This window comes from Capricornis sumatraensis, chromosome 16 (genome assembly GCF_032405125.1).
Source record: "Capricornis sumatraensis isolate serow.1 chromosome 16, serow.2, whole genome shotgun sequence".
Classification (NCBI taxonomy): Eukaryota; Metazoa; Chordata; class Mammalia; order Artiodactyla; family Bovidae; genus Capricornis; species Capricornis sumatraensis.
The window spans coordinates 62432458-62454416 of NC_091084.1; the positions used below are offsets into that span (position 1 = coordinate 62432458).

Genomic DNA, 21959 nt, shown 5'->3' on the forward strand with positions numbered 1-21959 from the left:
ATGAAGTTGAAACCCTGGTTCTCTGGGTCAATTGACAAGTAAAATGCACTGAAGGTCAATTCTGAATTTCATAACAGATTTTTGGAAGAGGAAAGCATCCAAAAATTATTTTGTTTGACCTGTTTCACTTCTGGCCTCTCAGCAGGCTTACCACCTTTTATGTCAATGTGTCTCTGTGGTTAATAGCACTCTAGGAGTGAAGCGTAGTTGAAGACCCAGATAGTAAATTTAACTCAAATCCTATGTCCTAACCACAGGGCAGTTCTCCTGGGGAACAATCCCATTGTGGGAAGTGATTTCCTTTGGATATATCTAAATAGAGGTCTCTCTTTTGATAGAAAGAATAAAAGAACAGAAAGAAGGAAGGAACGAATGAAGGAAAGGCAAGTTTAGAAGCTGAAACTGAAAGAAGTAAAACAATAAAATAAATATTTTTCATATGTCATGTCAATTTTTCCTGAACTTAAATTTCATAATTTGAAAAAAATTACTTCAAATGTTAGGCTTCCCAGAAGGCTCAGTGGTAAAGAATCTGCTTGCCAATGCAGGAAACTCAAGGGACCTAGATAAAATCCCTCAGTTGTGAAGATCCCTGGAGAAGGAAATGGCAATCCACTCCAGTATTCTTGCCTGGAAAATTCCAGGGATAGAGAAGCCTAGAGGGCATCATCCCATGGGGTCACAGAGGCTAACACAACTGAGCACATGTGCACATACGCACTCACACACACACATGCGTGCATGCACACGCACACACACACACACACACACACACACACAGTCAAATGTTGACATCCTCAACATTACAGTAAGTACTTACTGTGGATATTTAGTTATGTAGTCATTAATACTGGAGATGGCAAAGGCACCCCACTCCAGTACTCTTGCCTGGAAAATCCCATAGACGGAGGAGCCTGGTAGGCTGCGGTCCATGGGGTCACTAAGAGTGGACATGACTGACCAACTTCACTTTCAGTTTTCACTTTCATGCATTGGAGAAGGAAATGGCAACCCACTCCAGTGTTCTTGCCTGGAGAATCCCAGGGATGGGGGAGCTTGGTGGGCTGCCATCTATGGGGTCACACAGATTGGACACAGCTGAAGTGACTTAGCAGCAGTCATTAATACAAACACGATAAAATGCTAAATAAAAAGTTGTGGCCAAAATTATTCTTTTAATCTATTCATCACTCATTAAACCTCTGCTCTATGACAAGCAATGTGCACTATAAGGCTATAGGCTCCAGTGCTTGGTTTACAGAATTTTACATATCAGAGGATTTTTTTATAATTTTTGATTTGAAATGACAAAGAACCACAGTCAAAGAAAAATGTGTGAAAACTTTGCTTTAATAGAACGTATGAAAAAGAATGATTTAAGCAGGGCTTTAAGATGTAATAGAAGTTATGGATGTTTTAAAAGGTGATGCACTATTAGTCTGTTTCAGATCCTGACTCTCCCTCTTACTAGTTCTTTGATCTTGTTCCACCCTCTGTCTCTCAGTCACTTGATTTTTAAATTTGGGGTAATCTTAATACCTAAATTCATATGGTAATAAATGGAAAATAGAGTCCTGGCCTGAGATATGGTAAACATTTAATAAATCTTGGTATTGCTTTTAAAGAGACATGGAAAATGAGTCAGGAATTCTAGGTAAATAGCCTTTGAAAATTAACTAAGGTCTCTACAGAACAACACAAAATACAGAAAGTATAAGAAATGATACAATACTCACAAAGATAATAAGTATTCTGCTACAGATTATTTATAGATGCTGACTATTTACACTCGTCTTAAAAAAATAACCAGCATATTATTATTAATGATAAGCACTTAAAGCTTCCTGGTTCATGCTACTTGTTTTATAAATATTTGTTAAATTAATAAAACAAGATGATTTAGCCCCATGATTCCTGAGGGCTAAGAACAAAGTGAGGCACCTATTTGTGTTTACCAAGGTGGCAGAAAGAATACAATTAATTGCATTTCGAACAAGGTTATAGTCATTAAAACCAAACCCCAAAGCATGAAGACTAATAACAAACTAATAAAGAGAAAATTTTAACATTGTCAGATCTAAAATAAAGATAAGTCAAGCCATAGCAATAAATAAATTTCAGAAATACATTGAAATAATGTTGGCTGCTTGAAAAGGGGGATATGGTTATAAGATAATCAAAATTACATTTGATTTAATTAAAATAAAGGACTATAAAAATAGATACAACAGAGTTTTATGTTTTGAGGAAAAACTGCAACTGAAAAATGGATAAATATTACATATTTCCCTAAAATGAAAGTCATTTAACTCACCCAGTCATCCACCTAGCTAGAACAAATTGTTCACATTTTTGTGTTTGTGCAATAGTTCTCAGACTTTAGCTTGCACTATCTGGAGGATACGTGAAGATTGCTGCCCTAGTCACAACCTAGATCTGGGGCCAGACCTAAGAACTCATTTCTAGCAAGGTCCCAGGAGATGCTGATACTGCTGGTCTTGGAATCACTACTATGCTGGAAAGAATAGATTTAACTTTCAAAGCCTAAAGTGCAAATCACAGCTCTACCAGTGATTGATCCTAAAACAACAACCAAATTCTCTGGGCATGATGTTTCTCACAGGAAAAAAGCAGTAGAAACAATAAGTACTCAAAGAACTTTTATGAGATCATAAAAAAAATATACAGAAAGTGCCTAGCACGGAACTGGCACAAAGAATGAACTCATAAATTTGATGAATTTTTATGAGCTGCAGGAGACACAAGAGACAGGGGTTTTATCCCTGGGTCAGGAAGACCATAGAGTAGGAAACAGCAACCCACTGCAGTATTTTCACCTTGAGAATTCCTTGAGCAGAAGAGCCCCAAGGGCCACAATCCACCGGGTTGCAGAGTTGGACATGACTGACTAAGCACACACAAACACTAATTTCAAACCTAATTTTAACTAGTAACAGTTAAAAGTCCATATATTTTCCACTCAAAGACAAAAAGGAGTTTGTACTAATGTGTGCTAAGTCACTCCAGTCACATCTGACTCTGTGACCTTATGGCCTTGTAACCTGGCAGGCTCCTCTGTCCATGGGATTCTCCAAGCAATAATACTGGAGTGGGTTGCATTTCCTGCTCCAGGGGATCTTCCTGACTCAAGGATCGTACTCACAGGCATATTCTTTACCACTTGGCACTTAATCATCAATAATTAGGGGATTGGAGATCAGTCCTGAGTGTCATTAGAAGGACTGATGTTGAAGCTGAAACTCCAATACTTTGGCCACCTGATGCAAAGAGCTGACTCACTGGAAAAGACCCTGATGCTGGGAAAGATTGAGAGCAGGAGAAGGGGACGACAGAGGATGAGATGGTTGGATGTCATCACCCACTCAATGGACATGAATTTGGGTAAACTCTGGGAGTTGGTGGTGGACAGGGAGGCCTGGCATGCTGTGGTCCATGGGGTTGCAAAGAGTGGGACATGACTGAGCCGCTGAACTGAACTGACTAGCCCTTTAAGGCCTAGAACTGAAAGACCTTGGTCCTAAAGTACAAGGTAACCTCACGGTTGACTTTATCAGTTAACCATACTTCAGGAGAAAAATAAACAAAAATATGGTACAAAGGAGAAGGCATCCTGATCCCTGTTTTATTCCAGAGCTCAAACACTAGACCAGGAAACAGCTGTGAACTAAAACATATAGGTCAATAGCATCAAGAAATTGCACCTCCTCTGGAGTTCACGGGGTAAAACACAAAGGCACTGTACACATTCAAGTGAATAGGAGAAAATATCTCAATTATGCTTTGCTCAAAGTATTTATAGTATGTTAAAAATCCTAAATGAAACTATAGATTCTGATGCATGTCATAAATGCCAAATTAATAGCTAATCAAGAAAATAGGTAGGCATTTCATTTCAAAATATACTTCAGGATTGAAAAAATAAGACTTCTCATTGAGCATTATTGTTCAGCTGCCCAATCTTGTCCCACTCTTTGTGGAACTGCAGCATGCCAGGCTTCCCTGTCTTTCACCATCTCTCAGAGTTTGCTCAAACTCATGTCCAATGAGTCAATAATGCCATCCAACCATCTTGTCCTCTATCGTCCCCTTCTCCTCCTGCCTTCTATCTTTCTCAGCATCAGGGTCTTTTCCAATAGTCAGCTCTTAGCATCAGGTGGCTGCTGGGAGCCAGCGTGAGGAACTCCGCCCATGGCAAAGGTCATGAGGAAGGAGGCTTGACATACGCAAAGGCGTGACCAAGCCTCAGGAAACACCCTGTTCCCGAGCATCTACCCCAAAACCAGAGTCTGTTTTATGCTCTCCTCCATAACCGTTTTTCTTGGAGAAGGAGTAAACGCTCAGCTCCAAGGCAGTAAAAATTCTTGGGCGTGACAAGAGTGTTTCAGCTTACGGACTCCTCTGAAGGTTATCTAGCCCGCCTGTATAGGTTCGTCCGACCACATGTGATTGTTTACAGCCTCCCAATCTGAGAGGCACAAGATGTTTTAGACTTACTAAAGGCAAATTCTTTTGGGGAGTTAGAAATTATTAGTATAGTGGGTTGGTTAGGAATTATATTGGTGAAGGGTTTTTTCATTTGTTGTGTCAATAATTGCTGCTAATTCCCTGCTCTGCGTGGGACAAGGATGTCTCAGGTCAAACCTCTCTGCTGACAGACTAGCTTGTGTGACAGGATTATCCATATTCCTGCCACTATGCATATGATTGTTTACTACCTCTTAACCATAAACAGCACAGAGAGTTTTGGAGTATTTTGAGAGTCTTAATTAGCATAGGGCTTTTTCTTCTTCTTGAGTCAATGATTGCTGCCAGGCCTCCATATCCTTAAGCACCTGGGAATATATTAATCAATGTATTTGGAATATAGAAAAGGAAATACAGTAGTTTTTGATGTTAGAAATACTAGACTTTTTGAGTTAATGGATTTTCTCTTTTATAATAGATCACTGTGCTTTGTTATAAATCACTGTGTTCTTGTTATGCAAAAATGTAACTTTATCACTATCTTAAGACCAAACAGATCTTAAGGGGAACATTAGTGAAAGGATTTTCATTTGTTGGGCTGATGTTTGCTGCTAAATCTCCATGTTCCCTACCCTTATAATGAATATAATGAATATAACTAGCATATAGGAGAAATAAGCATTAACCTTTAAGCATATAGGAGAAATAAGTATTAACCTTTAAGATTGATCATGTTAACCTTGGGTTAAATAAATTCCTTTCTTGATTGCAACTCACTACACCCTCACCCTATAGGAATGTAACTTTATTTGGAGGGTGGTGCCTGGTTTAAGAAAAAACACCCTTGGAAGAAATAAGTTCTTTGGTTATCAGAAAGAAAGGATCATAAAATGTCAGCAGGTCTAACTCATGGCCAGAAGATGATGTACATTTTTTATACATTTATGTGAAGCACCTGATTTTGATAATGGTCAGGACTACTGACTCCCGCGTGACTCTGTATTCATCCCTATGTGTAACAAAAGGTATATAAGCAAACCCAAAAATAAAGAAATCGGATCAGTTTCTGGAAAGACTGATTCCCCCATGTCGCTTCTTTCTTGCTCCCGGTTTTCTGGCTGAATTCCCATCTGGAGCATGGATGCTATTCCACGTAATCCAAGTTATTCAGCCTCTTTTTCTCCACTAATCTTCCTACTACACTATCCATTTCTAATTTCTCTATATCTGTGATTAAATATGTATTTTTCCAAAGATGCCGACTCCATCCCCACCTTCGAATCACCCTGGATCCACCAGGGCTGGACCCCGGAAGGTGGCCAAAGTATTGAAGCTTCAGCTTCAGCATCAGTCCTTCCAATGAATATTCAGGTTGATTTCCTTTACGATTGACTGATTTGATCTCCTTGCAGCATTATCATATAGCAATATTGCATTTAAAGCGCTTGGGGAACTTGGGCTTATGTCATTAGCTTTAATCATTAATTCATTCAACAGTATTTTTTGAGTTGTCTTGTCTATATAGAGAGATATTCCAGGCTCTGAGTATGCATGGGTGAGAAGATGGGACAGTCCTTCTCCTCATGCAGCTTATATGTTTAAGTATTGAATATGAAACCAAGCAGAGCCCTGTGGAGCCTTTCCAAGTACAAAGGCCCCCTCAAGTCCCCTGACACTTGTTTGTAAAGGAGCCAAAGTCTCCCAGCATTCCCCTGAGTCATAAAAAGAGCAGGTTCAAGATGCTATTCACTAGGACAATAGAGTCACACAATCTTACTGCATTTGATGCAAATATCTGAGTTGTTTCACAAACACTATAACTGCCAACAAAGGGTTTTTCGTACTAACTGCACAATGACCAGACTGTAGCCATGACAGAAGCTTATCCATCTTGAGCAGTACTGAATATATGGCTAGCACAATTCCAAGAACCAGCCTCAAGACAATGGGATTATCACTATTACTCACAGTGATTTATGGTTACCAAAGAGGATAATGGGGAGGAGTGGGAAGGACAAATTAGGAGATTGGGATTAACATATACACATTCAGTTCAGTTCAGTTCAGTTCAGTCTGAACAAAGCTAGTGGAGGTGATGGAATTCCAGTTGAGCTATTTCAAATCCTGAAAGATGATGCTGTGAAAGTGCTGCACTCAATATGCCAGCACATTTGGAAAACTCAGCAGTGGCCACGGGACTGGAAAAGGTCAGTTTTCATTCCAATCCCAAAGAAAGGCAATGCCAAAGAATGCTCAAACTACCGCACAATTGCACTCATCTCATATGCTAGTAAAGTAATGCTCAAAATTCTCCAAGCCAGGCTTCAGCAATACATGAACTGTGAACTTCCAGATGTTCAAGCTGATTTTAGAAAAGGCAGAGGAACCAGAGATCAAACTGCCAGCATCCGCTGGATCATGGAAAAAGCAAGAGAGTTCCAGAAAAACATCTATTTCTGCTTTAGTGACTATGCCAAAGCCTTTGACTGTGTGGATCACAATAAACTGTGAAAAATTCTTCAAGAGATGGGAATACCAGATCACCTGACCTGTCTCTTGAGAAATCTGTATGCAGGTCAGGAAGCAAGAGTTAGAACTGGACATGGAACAACAGACTGGTTCCAAATAGGAAAAGGAGTACATCAAGGCTGTATACTGTCACCCTGCTTATTTAACTTCTATGCAGAGTACATCATGAGAAACGCTGGGCTGGAAGAAGCACAAGCCGGAATGAACATTGCTGGGAGAAATATCAATAACCTCAGATATGCAGATGACACCACCCTTATGGCAGAAAAGTGGAAAGGAACTAAAAAGCCTCTTGATGAAAGTGAAAGAGAAGAGTGAAAAAGCTCAACATTCAGAAAACTATTTTATGAAATATATAGTATAATTATAGCTAATTTATAGCATAGGTAACTTTACTCAGTATCTTGTACTAACCTGTAATGGAAAAGAATCTTTAAGAGAATATATATAAATGTGTGTGTGTGGCTTCTGTGGCTTAGTCACTAAGTCATGTCCAACTCTTGTGACCCCATGGACTGTGGCCCACCAGCCTCCTCTGTGCATGGGATTTTCTAGGCAAGAATACTGGAGTGGGTTGCAGATTCTTTACTGAATGAGCTATGAGGGAAGCCCCAAATATATATATAAAGCATATATGTATAACTGAATCGCTTTGCTATATACTTGAAACTAATATGACTGTCAGTTAATCACACTTCAATCTTTAAGATGTTAAGTTTCTGGTATATTGTTACTCAACAATAGATAAGTAATACAGGCAGTTATCACTACAGTAGCATGTGACACTGATGTGTTAGGACAACGATTACTCAATTATTTGGACTTGTATGATATAGGGTTGTTGTTTAGTTGCTCAGTCATGTCCAACTCTTTCGTGACCCCATGGACTATAGCCCACCAGGCTCCTCTGTCCAGGGGATTTCCCAGGCAAGAATACTGGAGTGGGTTACCATTTCCTCCTCCTGGGGATGTTCCTGACCCAGGGATTGAAGCTTCATTTCCTGCATTGACAGGCAGATTCATCATCTGAGCCACTAAGCAGTGGCTCAGAAAGTAAAGAATCTCCTGCAGTGCAGGAGACTATATATATATATCCATATATATATATATCCGTATATATTGGAGAAGGCAATGGTACCCCATTCCAGTACTCTTGCCTGGAAAATCCCATGGATGGAGGAGCCTGGTAGGCTGCAGTCCATGGGGTCGCTAAGAGTCGGACACCACTGAGCGACTTCCCTTTCACTTTTCACTTTCATGTATTGGAGAAGGAAATGGCAACCCACTCCAGTGTTCTTGCCTGGAGAATCCCAGGGACGGGGGAGCCTGGTGGGCTTCCATCTATGGGGTCGCAGAGTCGGACACGACTGAAGCGACTTAGCAGCAATAGCAGCAGCATCCATATATATATATCCATATATATATATAAAAACACATTTAACCTTGGAATAATGAAATATGGCATCCCAGTAAATCACATAAGTATTTTATGACTTGTAAGTATAATCATATGAGACTTATGTCTCACAAACACACACAACACACACACACATTTTTCTAAATGTAAAACAGGTAAGCTAATCTCAAATTTAGGAATTTAGTTCTCACTCTTCCTATTCAGAGAAGTTTCTGCTTGTCTGACCCACTTCTTATAAATTATATAAACAGGCAAAGTCCTTCCATCTCTTACAACCGTATTGAATTTGATCCTGTCTTTTTACTCTTATGGGCAAATGGACTCTTCACTTTCTGCCATTAGAGTGGTATCATCTACATATCTGAGATTGTTGATATTTCTCCCAGCAATCTTAATTCCAGGCTGTGATTCATCCAGCCTGGCATTTTGCATTATGTACTCTACTCTGCATATAAGTCAAATAAGCAGGATGACAATTTACAGCTTTCCCAATTTTGAACCAGTTTGTTGTACCACGTAAGATTCTAACTGTTGCTTCTTGACCTGCATACTGACTTCTCAGGAAACAGGTGAGGCGATCTAGTACTCCACCTCTTTAAGAATTTTCCAGTTTGTTGTGATCCACACAGTCAAAGGCTTTACCATAATCAATGAAGCAGAAGAAGATGTTTCTCTGGAATTGCCTTGCTTTTTATGTGATCCATTGAATGTTGGCAATTTGATCTCTGGTTCCTTTGCCTTTTCTAAATTCAGCTTGAACATCTGGAAGTTCTCGGTTCACATACTGTTGAAGCCTGGCTTGAAGGATTTTGAGCATTACCTTGCTAGCATGTGAAAGGAGCTCAATCGCAGAGTAGTATGAACATTATTTGGCATTGTCCTTCTTTGGGATTGGAATAAAAACTGACCTTTTTCAGTCCTATGGCCACTGCTAAGTTTTCCAAATTTGCTGGCATATTGAGTGCAGCACTTTCACAGCATCATCTTTTAGGATTTGAAATAGCTCAGCTGGAATTCCATCACCTCCACTGGCTTTGTTTGTAGTAATGCTTCCTAAGGCCCACTTGACTTCACACTCCAGAATGTCTGGCTCTAGGTGAATGACCACATTATCATGGTTGTCTGGGTCATTAAAACCTTTTTTGTATAATTCTGTGTATTCTTGCCACCTCATCTTTATCTCTTCCACTTCTGTTAGGTCCTTGCCATTTCTGTTCTTTATTGTGCCTATCTTTGCATAAAATATTCCCTTGGTATCTCGAATTTTCTTGAAGAGATCTCTAGTCTTTCCCATTCTATTGTTTTCCTCTATTTCTTTGCATTGTTCACTTAAGAAGGCTTTCTTATCTCTCATTGCTATTCTCTGGAACTCTGCATTCAGTTGGGTATATCTTTCCCTTTCTCCTTTGCCTTTCGACACTCTTTTCTCAGCTACTTGTAAGGCCTCTTCCAGTCACTTTGCCTTTTTGCAAAACAATCACTTTCCTTTTCTTTGGGATGGTTTTGGTCACCACCTCTTGTACATTGTTGCTAACTTCTGTCCATCGTTCTTCAGGCACTCTGTCTATCAGATCTAACCCCTTGAGTCTATTTGTAACTTCCACCATATCATCATACAGGATTTGATTGAGGTCATACCTGAATGGTCTAGTGGCTTTTCCTACTTTCTTCAATTTAAGCCTGAATTTTGCAATAAGGAGCACATGATTTGAATAACAGTCAGCTGCAGGTCTTGTTTTGCTGACTGTATAGAGCTTCTCCATCTTCAGCTGCAAATAACATAATCAATATGATTTATGTACTGACCATTTTGGTGATGTCCATGTATAGAGTCATCCCTTGTATTGTTGGGAGAGGGTATTTGCTATGATGAGTGTCTTCTCTTGGCAAAACTCTCTTAGCCTTTGCCCTGCTTCATTTTTAACTCTAAAGCCAAACTTGCCTGTCACTCCAAGTATCTCTTTTTTCCTACTTTTGCATTCCAATCCTCCTCGATGAAAAGGACATCTTTTTTTGGTGTTTGTTCTAGAAATTCTTGTAGGTCTTCATGTGAGTGTATGTGTGGTAAGTCGCTTCAGTCGTGTCCGACTCTTTGCGACCCTGTGGACTGTAGCCCTCCAGACTCTCTGTCCATGGGATTCTTCAGGCGAGAATACTAGACTGGGTTGCCATGCACTTCTCCAGGAATAGTCTTCACAGAACCATTTAACTTGTAATTCTTCAGCAGTAGTGTTTGGGGCATAGACTTGGATTACTATGATATAATGATTTGCCTTGGAAACAAAAAGAAATCATTCTGTCATTTTGAGATTACACCCAAGTACTGAGTTTAGGACTCTTTAGTTGACTATGAGGGCTACTCCATTTCTTCGAAGAGATTTTTGTCCACAGTAGTAGATATAATGGTCATCTGAATTAAATTCTCCCATTCCCCATCATTTTAGCTCACTGTTCCCTAAAATGTAGATGTTCACTCTTGTCATCTCCTGCTTGATCACATCCAGTTTACCTTGATTCATGGACCTAACAATCCAGGTTCCTATACAATATTGATCTTTACATCAGACTCTTTACATCAGACTTTACTTTCACCACCAGACACATCCACACCTGAGAGTTGTTTCCACTTTGGTGGAACTTATATTAGGTGTTGATAAATCAAGAAAACATACACAATCTCTAGAACAACCACTAAAATAATAGTAAAAGAACGTATGTTAGTTGCTCAGTCATGTCCGACTCTTTGTGACCCCATAGACTGTAGCCCACCAGGTTCCTCCATCCACGGTATTTTCCAGGCAAGAAGAATACTATAGTGGGTAGCCATTCCTTCTCCAACAGATCTTTCTAACCCAGGGACTGAACATAGGTCTCCTGCATTGCAGGCAGATTCCTTACCCTCTGAGTCACCAGAGAAGCCCCAAAAGAACATATAACTATCAAGACATGGATTGTCTTTTAATTGTGATAGAAAACATATGCTGCAATAAAAAAAACCTATATGCTTTCAATATAAAGATAAAATTTTTAAATTAAAGGATACAATAAATATTATGCAAACAAAAATTTGAGACAAAGTCAAAACAAACTTTAAATCAAAAAAAGAGGAATTATTTGGGGTAAAGCATAACATTCTATAATAATGTAAGGTTTAATTTATCAAAAACATATAACAATTCTAAAATTGTGCACACCTAATTTTTGTTGTTCTTTAGTTGCTCAATTGTGTCTGACTCTTTTGTAACCTCATGGACTGTAGGCCACCAGGCCCCTCTGTCCATGGAATTCTCCAGGCAATAATACTGGAGTGGATTGCCATGCATTTCTCTGAGGGAGCTTTTATTTATTTCTCTAAAATATTAGTAAGTATAACCAAGAATTGAAAATTCACTTATCAAACTTGACCTAATGGATAAAACACTGTGCCCCCAAACTGCAGAATACATGTTGTTTTCAAATAAATATGGATCACTTATAAAAACTTCAAAATTTGCTTTAGTCCATAAAGCAAATATCAACAAATATTAGAGTTGAAATCATACCAAGAATGTTCTTCAACCACAATGAAATTAATCTAGAAGTCAAACACACACACACATCCCAACCAGAAATATTTCATATATTTGGATATTAAGAAATATAATTCTGAAATCCATGGATCAAAAGTTAAAACAAAATGGAAACTATAACAGAAATATAACATTAAAATTGGTAGAATGAAGCTAAAGCCATGCTTCAAGGTAAATTTATATCCTTAAAAGTATATATCATAAAAGAAGAAAGGCTGAAAACCATCAGTGAATACAAGCCTTGCAAAGGGTAGGATTTTAGGCAGGAAAAATGAAGTAAAGGCATTTTGGTCAAGAAAACCTGCAGAAGCCAAGTAAAGTCACCCTGTATGCATGCATGCTAAGTCACTTCAGTCGTGTCCAACTCTATGAGACCCCATGAACTGTAGCCTGCCAGGCTCCTCTGTCCATGGAATTCTCCAGGCAAGAATACTGGGTTGGGTTGCTATGCCTTTCTCCAGAGGATCTTCCTGATCCAGGGTTTGAACCTGAGTATCCTGCACTGCAGGCAGATTCTTTACCAGCTGAATCACTAGGAAAGCCCAGTGTGGGCCTGGATAAGTACAGGGAGGTTCTGAAACAAGAAAAGAGTGTGGCGGGTCTGCCAGTTGATGCTTTGCAGGGAACTTAACTTAGCAGGAAACTAGTAAACACTGAAGAATTGTCAGTCTGTGAGTGAGATGTTCAGAGCCATATTTCAAAAGCATATCACCAGAGAAGAGTATTCAGGATTAACTACTTTCTCCTAAAGTGAAAGTGAAAGTGTTAGTCACTCAGTCATGTCCGACTCTGTGCAACCCCATGGACTGCAGCCCACCAGTCTCCTCTGTTTTGGGGGGATTTTCCAGGTGAGGACACTGGAGTGGGTAGCCATTTCCTACTCTTTCTCCCCATAATATACTTATCATCTTCCTTTTATTGTAGTGATTTGTTTAATATCTCTGTTCTCTGTTAGACTCTGTTAGGGCAGTTCTGTGAGGTGAGAACGTGTACCTGTATTTTCAGTATTGTATCCCCAGTGCCTAGGATAATTCTTGGAATATAGAAAATGCTCAGCAAGTAGCTGTACATTAATAAAGGATGAAAGAAAAGAGAGAGGTAGAAATCAGTTAGAAAAACCACTGTGATAGTCAGGCACAGTTTTGGGTTGACACATGTGAAGGGTTATAATCATCCAGCAGACAGTGAGGGTCTTGAAATGTATCTATGAATGCTCAGACTAGCTCCCTCTCTATTTTCTTATTTCTGTTAATCACAGTCCTTTATTCATGCATTCATTCAGTCATTCATTCAACAACCTTATGTTGACTGTCTAGACAGTAAAGAATCCGCCTACAATGTGGGAGACCTGGGTTCGATCCCGGGGTTGGGAAGATCCCCTGGAGGAGGGCATGGCAACCCACTCCAGTATTCCTGCCTGGAGAATCCCCATTGACAGAGAAGCCTGATGGGCAACAGTCCATGGGGTCACAAACAGGCGGACACAACCAAGTGACTAAGCACAGCACAGCAATGCACTATATACAACACATGTACCAGATGTTCTGGTCCTGGAGGTATAGATGTGAATTAAAATTTTTTTCCTGCTGAAATGGAGTTCACAGTCTAATGGGACAACTCAGGAAATAAATACACTTGGGATAGGCAGTAATAAATGCCTTGAAGAAAAACAAAGCAGGGAAAGAGAGTGGCAGATTATAAGCACACTTGGCAAATGTAAAAGAAACCAGACTGGCTAGAATAGAGGAAGGGAGGGGAGAAAGATGTCAGAGAGATGCCATGGGCCTTGTAAAGTAAGACCTTTTAGCATCTAGTAAAGACTTTGCTCTCACTCTAAAGGAAAGAAAAGTCCATTGGCATATTTGGAGCTGAGGATGCTGCCCATGATCTGACTTATTAATATGAATGTATCCTGCTGGTCGTTATGTGGAGAATGGATTGTAAGGGGACAGGGGAGAAGGAGACAGACAAGTCAGGAAGATAACCTGCTGGTTACTTTGACTGCTTGAATTCTGTTCTCATACAAGTCCATATATTATAACCTAATAATACATGTACCATTGGTCTTCTCCCCACATTACCCAATTTTAGAACTTCGTTACCTACTACTTTCACTATGATAATACAAGATAGACATTCTAGTTTGGGGGATACAAGTTTGAAGATTGTAGGTGTAGGGTTTCCCACTCATAACTTGAATAGCTTTATAGATAATATTGAATAAGACAGAATGATAAGTAGAACATTTTTTAAAATGTAAATTAAGCAGCATAATTGAAGGTTTGGGCACCTCATTGCAGTAAGTGGAACAAAAATTAATCATAAAATGCTTATTTGAAAGCCTTTATAATTTTTGAATTAATACACATTTATGGGTATAAACCTAATCCTTTGGAATGCTTGATTTTGACTTTGTTTCAAAAAAGCAGGTGCAATTAGATTATGTGTTCATTTTATTTTAGTTCACAGAGAACATGTGGGACTTAATTTTTAAATATACCAAAATGCAAACTGGTAATAATATCAGCCAAAATCAGGATATTAAGTCTTCTAATTAAAAAAAATTTATAAGCATATCTCTGCATCTCTGGAACACAATAATTTCAGGTTCTTAAATGCATGCTCTCATATAGTATAAAAGAGCTAAAGGCTTATGCTTAAAATTGAGCATTTCAACAGTGAGCAACTGTAATATAACCTAAGATAAGATTTATTTCCTGGGAAGCTTAATTGGATTTAGTGAATATCACAGGCAATTACTATGTTTACATTTGCTTTTATTGGTAAGCATTCTAGAAATAAGAATTTGAGTGTAGCAATTTAAACAGCCCCCTTTACTTAAAAAGACAAGAGTTTGCTATTATCAAAACTGATCGGCACATTCACTGTCTCTACAAAAATTGTGTTGATATGTGATAAACAAAACGAGAATGTTCTAATCAAATAAGATGGTTATAGATTACCATCAACTATATGCAAAACTACATAAATGATTGAATAAAGTAATAAATCATATGCTATTGACTACTCAAGAAAATCAATGTCTTTCAATTTTTAATTTTTCTACAAATTATAATTATATAGACATGATCATTATTTTTTCGCTTAAAGAATTTCTCATTACTGCTAATTTACCTTTCTCTGAAAAGCAGAAGATTATAATAGTTCTGCTAGCTAGTGCATCTGTAACCTGTTACCAAGAGAGAAAAAACTTGAATGCGGGAACAAGCATGTCAGTTCTTTCAAGCTTCATTTCTTCTATTCTATTAATATCAAGGGGAAGAAAACCTTACAAAAATTGACCAATGCAGTATAGTTTGGATTCATATTCTATTGGAAGAGTAAGTATAAAAAACTGAGTACCAAATGCTCAGGGTTTCTTCCATGTCGATTGCAGCCAGACTTAATTACAGTAGGAGGATGGATTTTACAGCAATTGTAAAAATGTAAATAAGACTTTAAAACTGATTCAGAAATTACATATTATAAATGAAGCTTTGATTTTAATTTAAACAATTCTCATAGGATATAATGCACATTATTCACGATGTTCTGCCTTTGTTATGATTGAAATAGTAGCGATAACTTCAGGAAACCCTGGGACAGAAGCACCTGTTTCTTATTGAATTACCTCTCCTAATGATTATAATAATTTTATGCACTAGGTTAATTTAAAATGTAAATATTACAATATTTTAAAGTTTAAGTTATTAGATAGAAACATCTTAAAAGTAGAAGTGGAATTATCTGCACCAAATATAGCATATTCTTACCTATTCTAGTCTAAATGTTCCTACTAATAAAGCATTTACATGAAAAATGCTTTTAATAACATATGCTGATCTTTGTCCTTTTGCAAATATAATATTCAATCATTAAAATTTTAAAAATAAACAATATACAAAAATTTTAAACCCAATAACTAACAACTGTTAATGTTTTGATATCTTTCCTTCAGGTCACCTGCCCATCTGTTAGGTTATCTATTTTTACTTTTTATATAGAAAACTATGAAAACAATAAATGTATTTTATTACTTGCTTTCTTAGTAGAAGGAAAACTCATGAGACATTAAAGTACATTTTAAATTTTTTTAAAAAAAGAACTTTTAAATATCTGTTCTCTTTGGAAAGAATGAAGTACATGCCAAGTTGAGTCATGAAGAGAAATGTCAGTGTGATCTGTGGCAGCTGCTTGCTTCCCTGGGAAGGCAGGGGCTGGTTAGGAGTACAGTAGCTAGCAAACCCCTCAGCGCTCCACAAAGTCACTAGTGGGAAAAGAACAAAGGCCTTTCCAATGCAACTAACACAGATGTGCCCAAAGGCAAACTGTCAGAAGCAGTTAAGATGACAGCTACTCACAGTTCATTATTTCCTTCTCACAGGTCACTGGGTGACAAGCTGGGTCAGTGTGCTTTGTTGGCTGTCCCAATCCTTCCCCACCCCCTATTCAATTTAAATAAGGGGAAAGGGCTCCATTGGATAAACTAAGGTAAACAACACATTCCACATACTCAAAGATGCCAGAATATGGCAATTATTTTTACTTTGGACTAAACTTAGACTTATATGTACACACAACTTACTTTACCCAAGTAAGAAGAGAGCTGCATTGCTGTATCTCACTAATAGAGGAAGCAAATGTTTTCAATCAAACAAAAAATATAACCTATTATGTACTAAGAATCTTACATGAAAGGCATAACACAGTAGAAGATTTTCCTTTCTCTTTAATGGAAAAAAGGATTTTTTCACATTAAAAAAAAGGTAAAAAATTAGTTGCTTTCTGTAAATATTTGAAATGTAAATTAAATTAAATGAGTCTGTAGATGACCTGGTTTGTGATGATTGTTGTAGTTTTTTAAGGCTATAATTCAAAATAATATATCAATCAAAATGGCAATAGTTTAATTAAATCTTTTATGATGTAATACACATAAAATTTTAGCAATGACAATACGGCTACTCATATGATGACTTTCTATCCTGTTATGAAATTAATACAATAAAAGTTACTAGGAATGAGGAATAAAACAGTGGCTAAGAACATTATAGCCAAGTGGATATGGGTTCAAATCCCATCTCTTCCATTAACTAGCTATATGGCTGGACACATCCTGAAACCTCTCTTGAGCCATAGTGGCTACATATTTATGGATCAGGTTATTATGACAATAAGTAGATCAGTCTATCACATTGTTACAAGAATAAATAAGTACTTAGAACAGCAGTTGGCATATGCTAAGTATTCAACAAATGACAGCTCTTACATGTCATCAAATTTAGTACATACAAAACTGAACTGAACCACTACTCAAGGTGTGAAATACCTTGGTTAATCATGACAAGTTATAGTTATGTTATTAGAAAGAGGATTTTTAAAATCTCAAATCCATTCAAGTTCAAGCCTCTAAATCAGTAAACCTAAGAAATCAGGGGTTTACAGTCTCCCTTAATATTTTCTACCTTTTATTTAGTCTTCACTGAAAGCTGCATATATTGATAAATCTTTTATCATTGTTTCTAAACTATTCCACCCTATTTAAAGATTCCTTTCTAAGATATCCAGTCAAAATAATAAGCCCCATTTGAAAGGCTAAAAATGTGGAATAATCATTAAGATGAGTACATGAATGGTCAGGCATAACAATATAGAGGCTAAGAGGAACACTTAAGGTGTGAATAGACCTGCCTTAAATTGCCATTAACAGCTGGAAGCCTCAGCCAAATAACTTATTCTCTTTATACCTAAATTTCCTTATCAGTAAAACAGAGATTAATACCTCTGTTTTACATACTGTAATGGAGCAGGACCCTATGGGGTCTTCCTGTGATAGACTCTTCCCCTCCATATCCTGTTTCAGTTCTCTGAAGTACCTAGATAATAGTGTCTGGAACACATTTCCTGACTTGTTTTGTGGATGATAAACCCCCATCAAATGGAAGATATTAGTTTCCTGATGACCATGAGGAGGTAGTTCCCAGTCCTACCTGAGCCAGAGAATCGAAAATATGACACCACCCTGTTACTTCACTATCAACCAAATCAAAGAATTGTGTGCAAACTGATCACATATTTGCAATTTCCCTCCCTCATCTGGCCTTTAACAATGTTTTCCTGAAACCTATCAGAAGGTTTGAGCATTAGCTGTCCTGGACTCCTTGCTTGGTGCCCTGCATTAATACTGCACTTTGTTTTGCCACAACTTCCGTGGTGGCTCAGACGGTAAAGCATCTGCCTACAATGCGGGAGACCCGGGTTCAGTCCCTGAGTCGGGGAGATCCCCTGGAGAAGGAAATGGCAACCCACTCCAGTATTCTTGCCTGGAAAATCCCATAGATGGAGGAGCCTGGTAGGCTACAGTCCTTGGGGTCACAAAGAGTCGGACACGACTGAATGACTTCACTTTCTTTCTTTTCTTTCTTTCTTGCTTTGCCACAACCCAGTGTCAGCAGGTGGGCTTTACTGCATCTAGGCAAGTGGACCCAAGTTTGGTTTGGTAACAGTTCCTCATAGGTTACTGGAAAATATGGCACACAAAGCACTTAAGCAAAGTCAGCATATGTTATTAATTACCAAATACTGTCTTTCCTTTTCATATATTACCTGCTAGTCACTACCTGCTTCTGTGTCTTTCCCCAAATTTGACTACTTCTGATTCTCTCTTTCCTTGGCCACTTCTAAGGAAGTTCACACATTTATATCATTTTATTCTTTTCAATTATATATGCTTCTTTCAGACTATTTTCTCATTAATGTTTTCCCTAGTATTCTATTTTTTCCCAATTTCCACAACTCGTATCATGCACATTATTTCTTTATTTTTTGCAGTGATGTTATTTCATAAGATCAACATTAATAAGAGCAAAACAACGTTATGCCTTTTTTAAAGCTGTGATAATATAATGTACTGATTCTCTTATATTTGGAAAATATGCAAACCTAACCAAGACAACCTAAGATTCAAAGCAGTCAATAGGCCAAGTTCAATACCATGTTCTAATTTTGCCCAACAACTCCTTCCAAAATAGGAGGAAAGTAATTGCTCTAAGTACTAACTGTTTATTCAAGATAACTTTGTTAAGGAACAGAAAGAGGAGAGAAACAGAAATTATACCTATTGTGGTAAATTGTGGGGGTGGAGAAAAGAATACACATAAATCCTGTGTCTTTAAAAAAAAAAAGAAGAAGAAAAAGAAGGCTGGGAAAGTCGCTGTATCCTGAGACACAAACCCTGAGGAACCCTCTCTAAGAAAACAACCCTAGGAAATTTCTTATTAAATAAGATCCAAAATATATTTACCAGTTGATTTCTATTGACTAAAAAATCACACATCTAAATACAAATTTCATTAAAAATTCTTTTCTACCCCTATTTGTTTTCAGAACATTTTCACAACTCTACCTATTGAGTATTGACTATATTCCTGAAATTTAAAGTCATCTCATTTCATTCTAACAACTCAAACAAGTACTGTGGTAAATTAACTGTGTTTAACAGCTTCATTGTTTATTTGTCTCACATTGCCTAATACAGTATTGTATTCTTTTCTCCTAAGTTTCATAATCAGACTACACTGCTTCAAGGACGATACAACAGAAAACATTAGAAAAATCCCCAAACTACCCAAAGCCCCGAGCCCTCCAAAAAAAAAAAAAAAAAAATCCAGGTTGGGGAAACTATCGGGAAGTAGGTGAATTAGCACTTTGGTTCCTGCACAGTGACCCATGAGGACCAGCATGAGACAAACACAAAAACCCGATATAGGTTTTGGAAATCTGAGGGCAGGAGGAAACTGTGCCTCCTTGAATAGAACCCAGGATAATGACAAACCCCAGCACTATCTCAAGAGTAGAGTAAAAATGGCTGCTGAGTGAACCTACAGAGATGACCAACGACGACCTCACAGAACAGTGTTTTAATTCCTCAGCTCTCCGGTGTTTTACATGAAAATTTCAAAGACTATTCCTAACGGACTTATATCCTGGTGACCCAGATAGAAAGTGGCCTGGATGTGTAGCTGAAGCCTTGTGATTGTGTTGGGGAGCATAAGAGAGCTGAGAACTTTATGTACAACTGGAAAGCAAACACTGGAGGAGGAGGTCCTGGAACACAGGTTTTCATATAGATTCAGGACACCCCCATGCTATAAACCAGTAAGATACTAAGCTTGTTATTTTGTTTGTGCCCTATCTTACTTGAAACAACAAAATCAAAGGATTTGAGGGATAAATACTTTAGAGAGACGATATATTGAAGGGGCAATTTTTAGCAAGAAAAAAATATTTCCCTCCTATTGAACACTGAGGCAGGAATACATAATTTAAGAATATAAGATAGCTTTTAATTGAAATAAAGTTACATTGCACACTTTAAACTTACACGGTGTTATTAATATGTGCCAACTATGTCCCAATAAAGATGAAAAAACTTTGTAAAAAAGAAATTAAAATCTTTTTTCATGCAATTGACATTTCTATATACCATTAGAATATTTAAACTTAGGTATTATCTTGAACTTCACTGAGTATAAGAACTATATTACTCCTTTAAGAGTACTTCAATCAATAGTTAATTTCAAACAAGTGTCTATTGAAATTACAGTTTATAAAGTCATTTTGTGCTTGACAACACCAAGCCCTAGAAAAATAATAATAATAAACCTTAGTTTTCCAATTAAATGAAGATCGAAGAAATAGTATCCATTTTCCAATCAAGGATGGTTTTCAATCAGTTAGCAAAATAATAGATGTTAGTTTTATTCTAGTGATGGAATTATATCAATTTGTTAAATTATCACTACTTAAGACCATCTGTCATGCACTTAGCCCTAGGTCTAACCCAATATTCTTCTTGTGGAACACAGAAAGGATTGTCTATGAGTGTGCCCTTCTTTAAGACCTTTTGATATTTTCACAATTGAGTATATATGCTCTGTACTGCCTTATACTAATTATGTTATTTCAGAATATTTCCATGAGATCCCAGGACAGTAACCCTTTTAAGTATACTTATATTAATAGACAATATCATACATCAGTCTTCAATGAAATACACATAAATGTCACCTCTCTTTATCAAATGTGACCTGAAAACAACGTGCTCAAAGCCAAAGGGCTTTTGAGATATTTCAATAATCTTCAAGAAATCAAATCTTACATGAAACTGAAGGAAAACATCGAATGTCATCGAGCAATAAAGCTCCATTCTGTCAGTGCCCTACCTCTGAGCAGAAGCCTTAGGATGTTTCTCTTCCAGTTTCTTCACCAGGGCCACTGTCAGCTGCCCTGTCTCCCCAAGAGAACCTTCTGGCATTAAGTGGGTGTCTGAAGGCTCTGGCAGCTGCTTTAAATCAGGAATACTGGCACTTTTTTGCAGAACCTAATAAATGAAATATAGGAATTATGTAGCTAATTTTCACTGAGTGGAAATGTCTAAACTATATATGCCAAAAAATTTAACAGTGCACATTTCATGGTTCCTTCAGCCTTCTTCATCCAGCACATAAACCTTTGGTATGTGGCCAGAACAAAAGGCAGTCCTAAGAAAAGATAGTGGGTCACCATTTATTTAACAAAAAGAATGCTTATATAAATATACACATAGATGTTTACATAAGTATAAGTATATAAATAGATGTTTATGTAATGGATATGATTTTAAATATTAAAAACACTAATTTGTGAATTCATTCTTTCCTCCTGAAAACAACCCAAACATTTTTCCTCTTTTCAAAATATCTTTCAGAGATCTAGCTCTGTCTTGCCTCTGGCTCACTACACTGACCTCTTCTGCTAAGCTGCTGCCATGCTCCTGATGAGCTGTGGTCCAGGCACCGTGGTGAAGGTGATACTCTGTCTGGGTCACATCTACTTGCACATTTAGCTCCTCTAGGTAGGTCAGAACAAACTGAGGATAAGCCTGTAGGGAAGGGAAAAAACAAAACAGTACTACCAGC

General features: G+C 37.6%; 1 protein-coding gene across 1 annotated transcript in view; it reads right to left on the bottom strand.

The window, feature by feature from the left end:
• Positions 1 to 21959, bottom strand: part of DCDC1 (doublecortin domain containing 1) — a 429528-nt gene that overhangs the window by 149339 nt on the left and 258230 nt on the right. The window contains exons 17-18 of the mRNA XM_068988045.1: positions 21788 to 21922; positions 21225 to 21382 (exon numbers count right to left, since the gene is read on the bottom strand). Of these exons, the coding sequence (XP_068844146.1) occupies positions 21225 to 21382; positions 21788 to 21922 (293 nt within the window). The remainder of the gene's footprint in view (positions 1 to 21224; positions 21383 to 21787; positions 21923 to 21959) is intronic.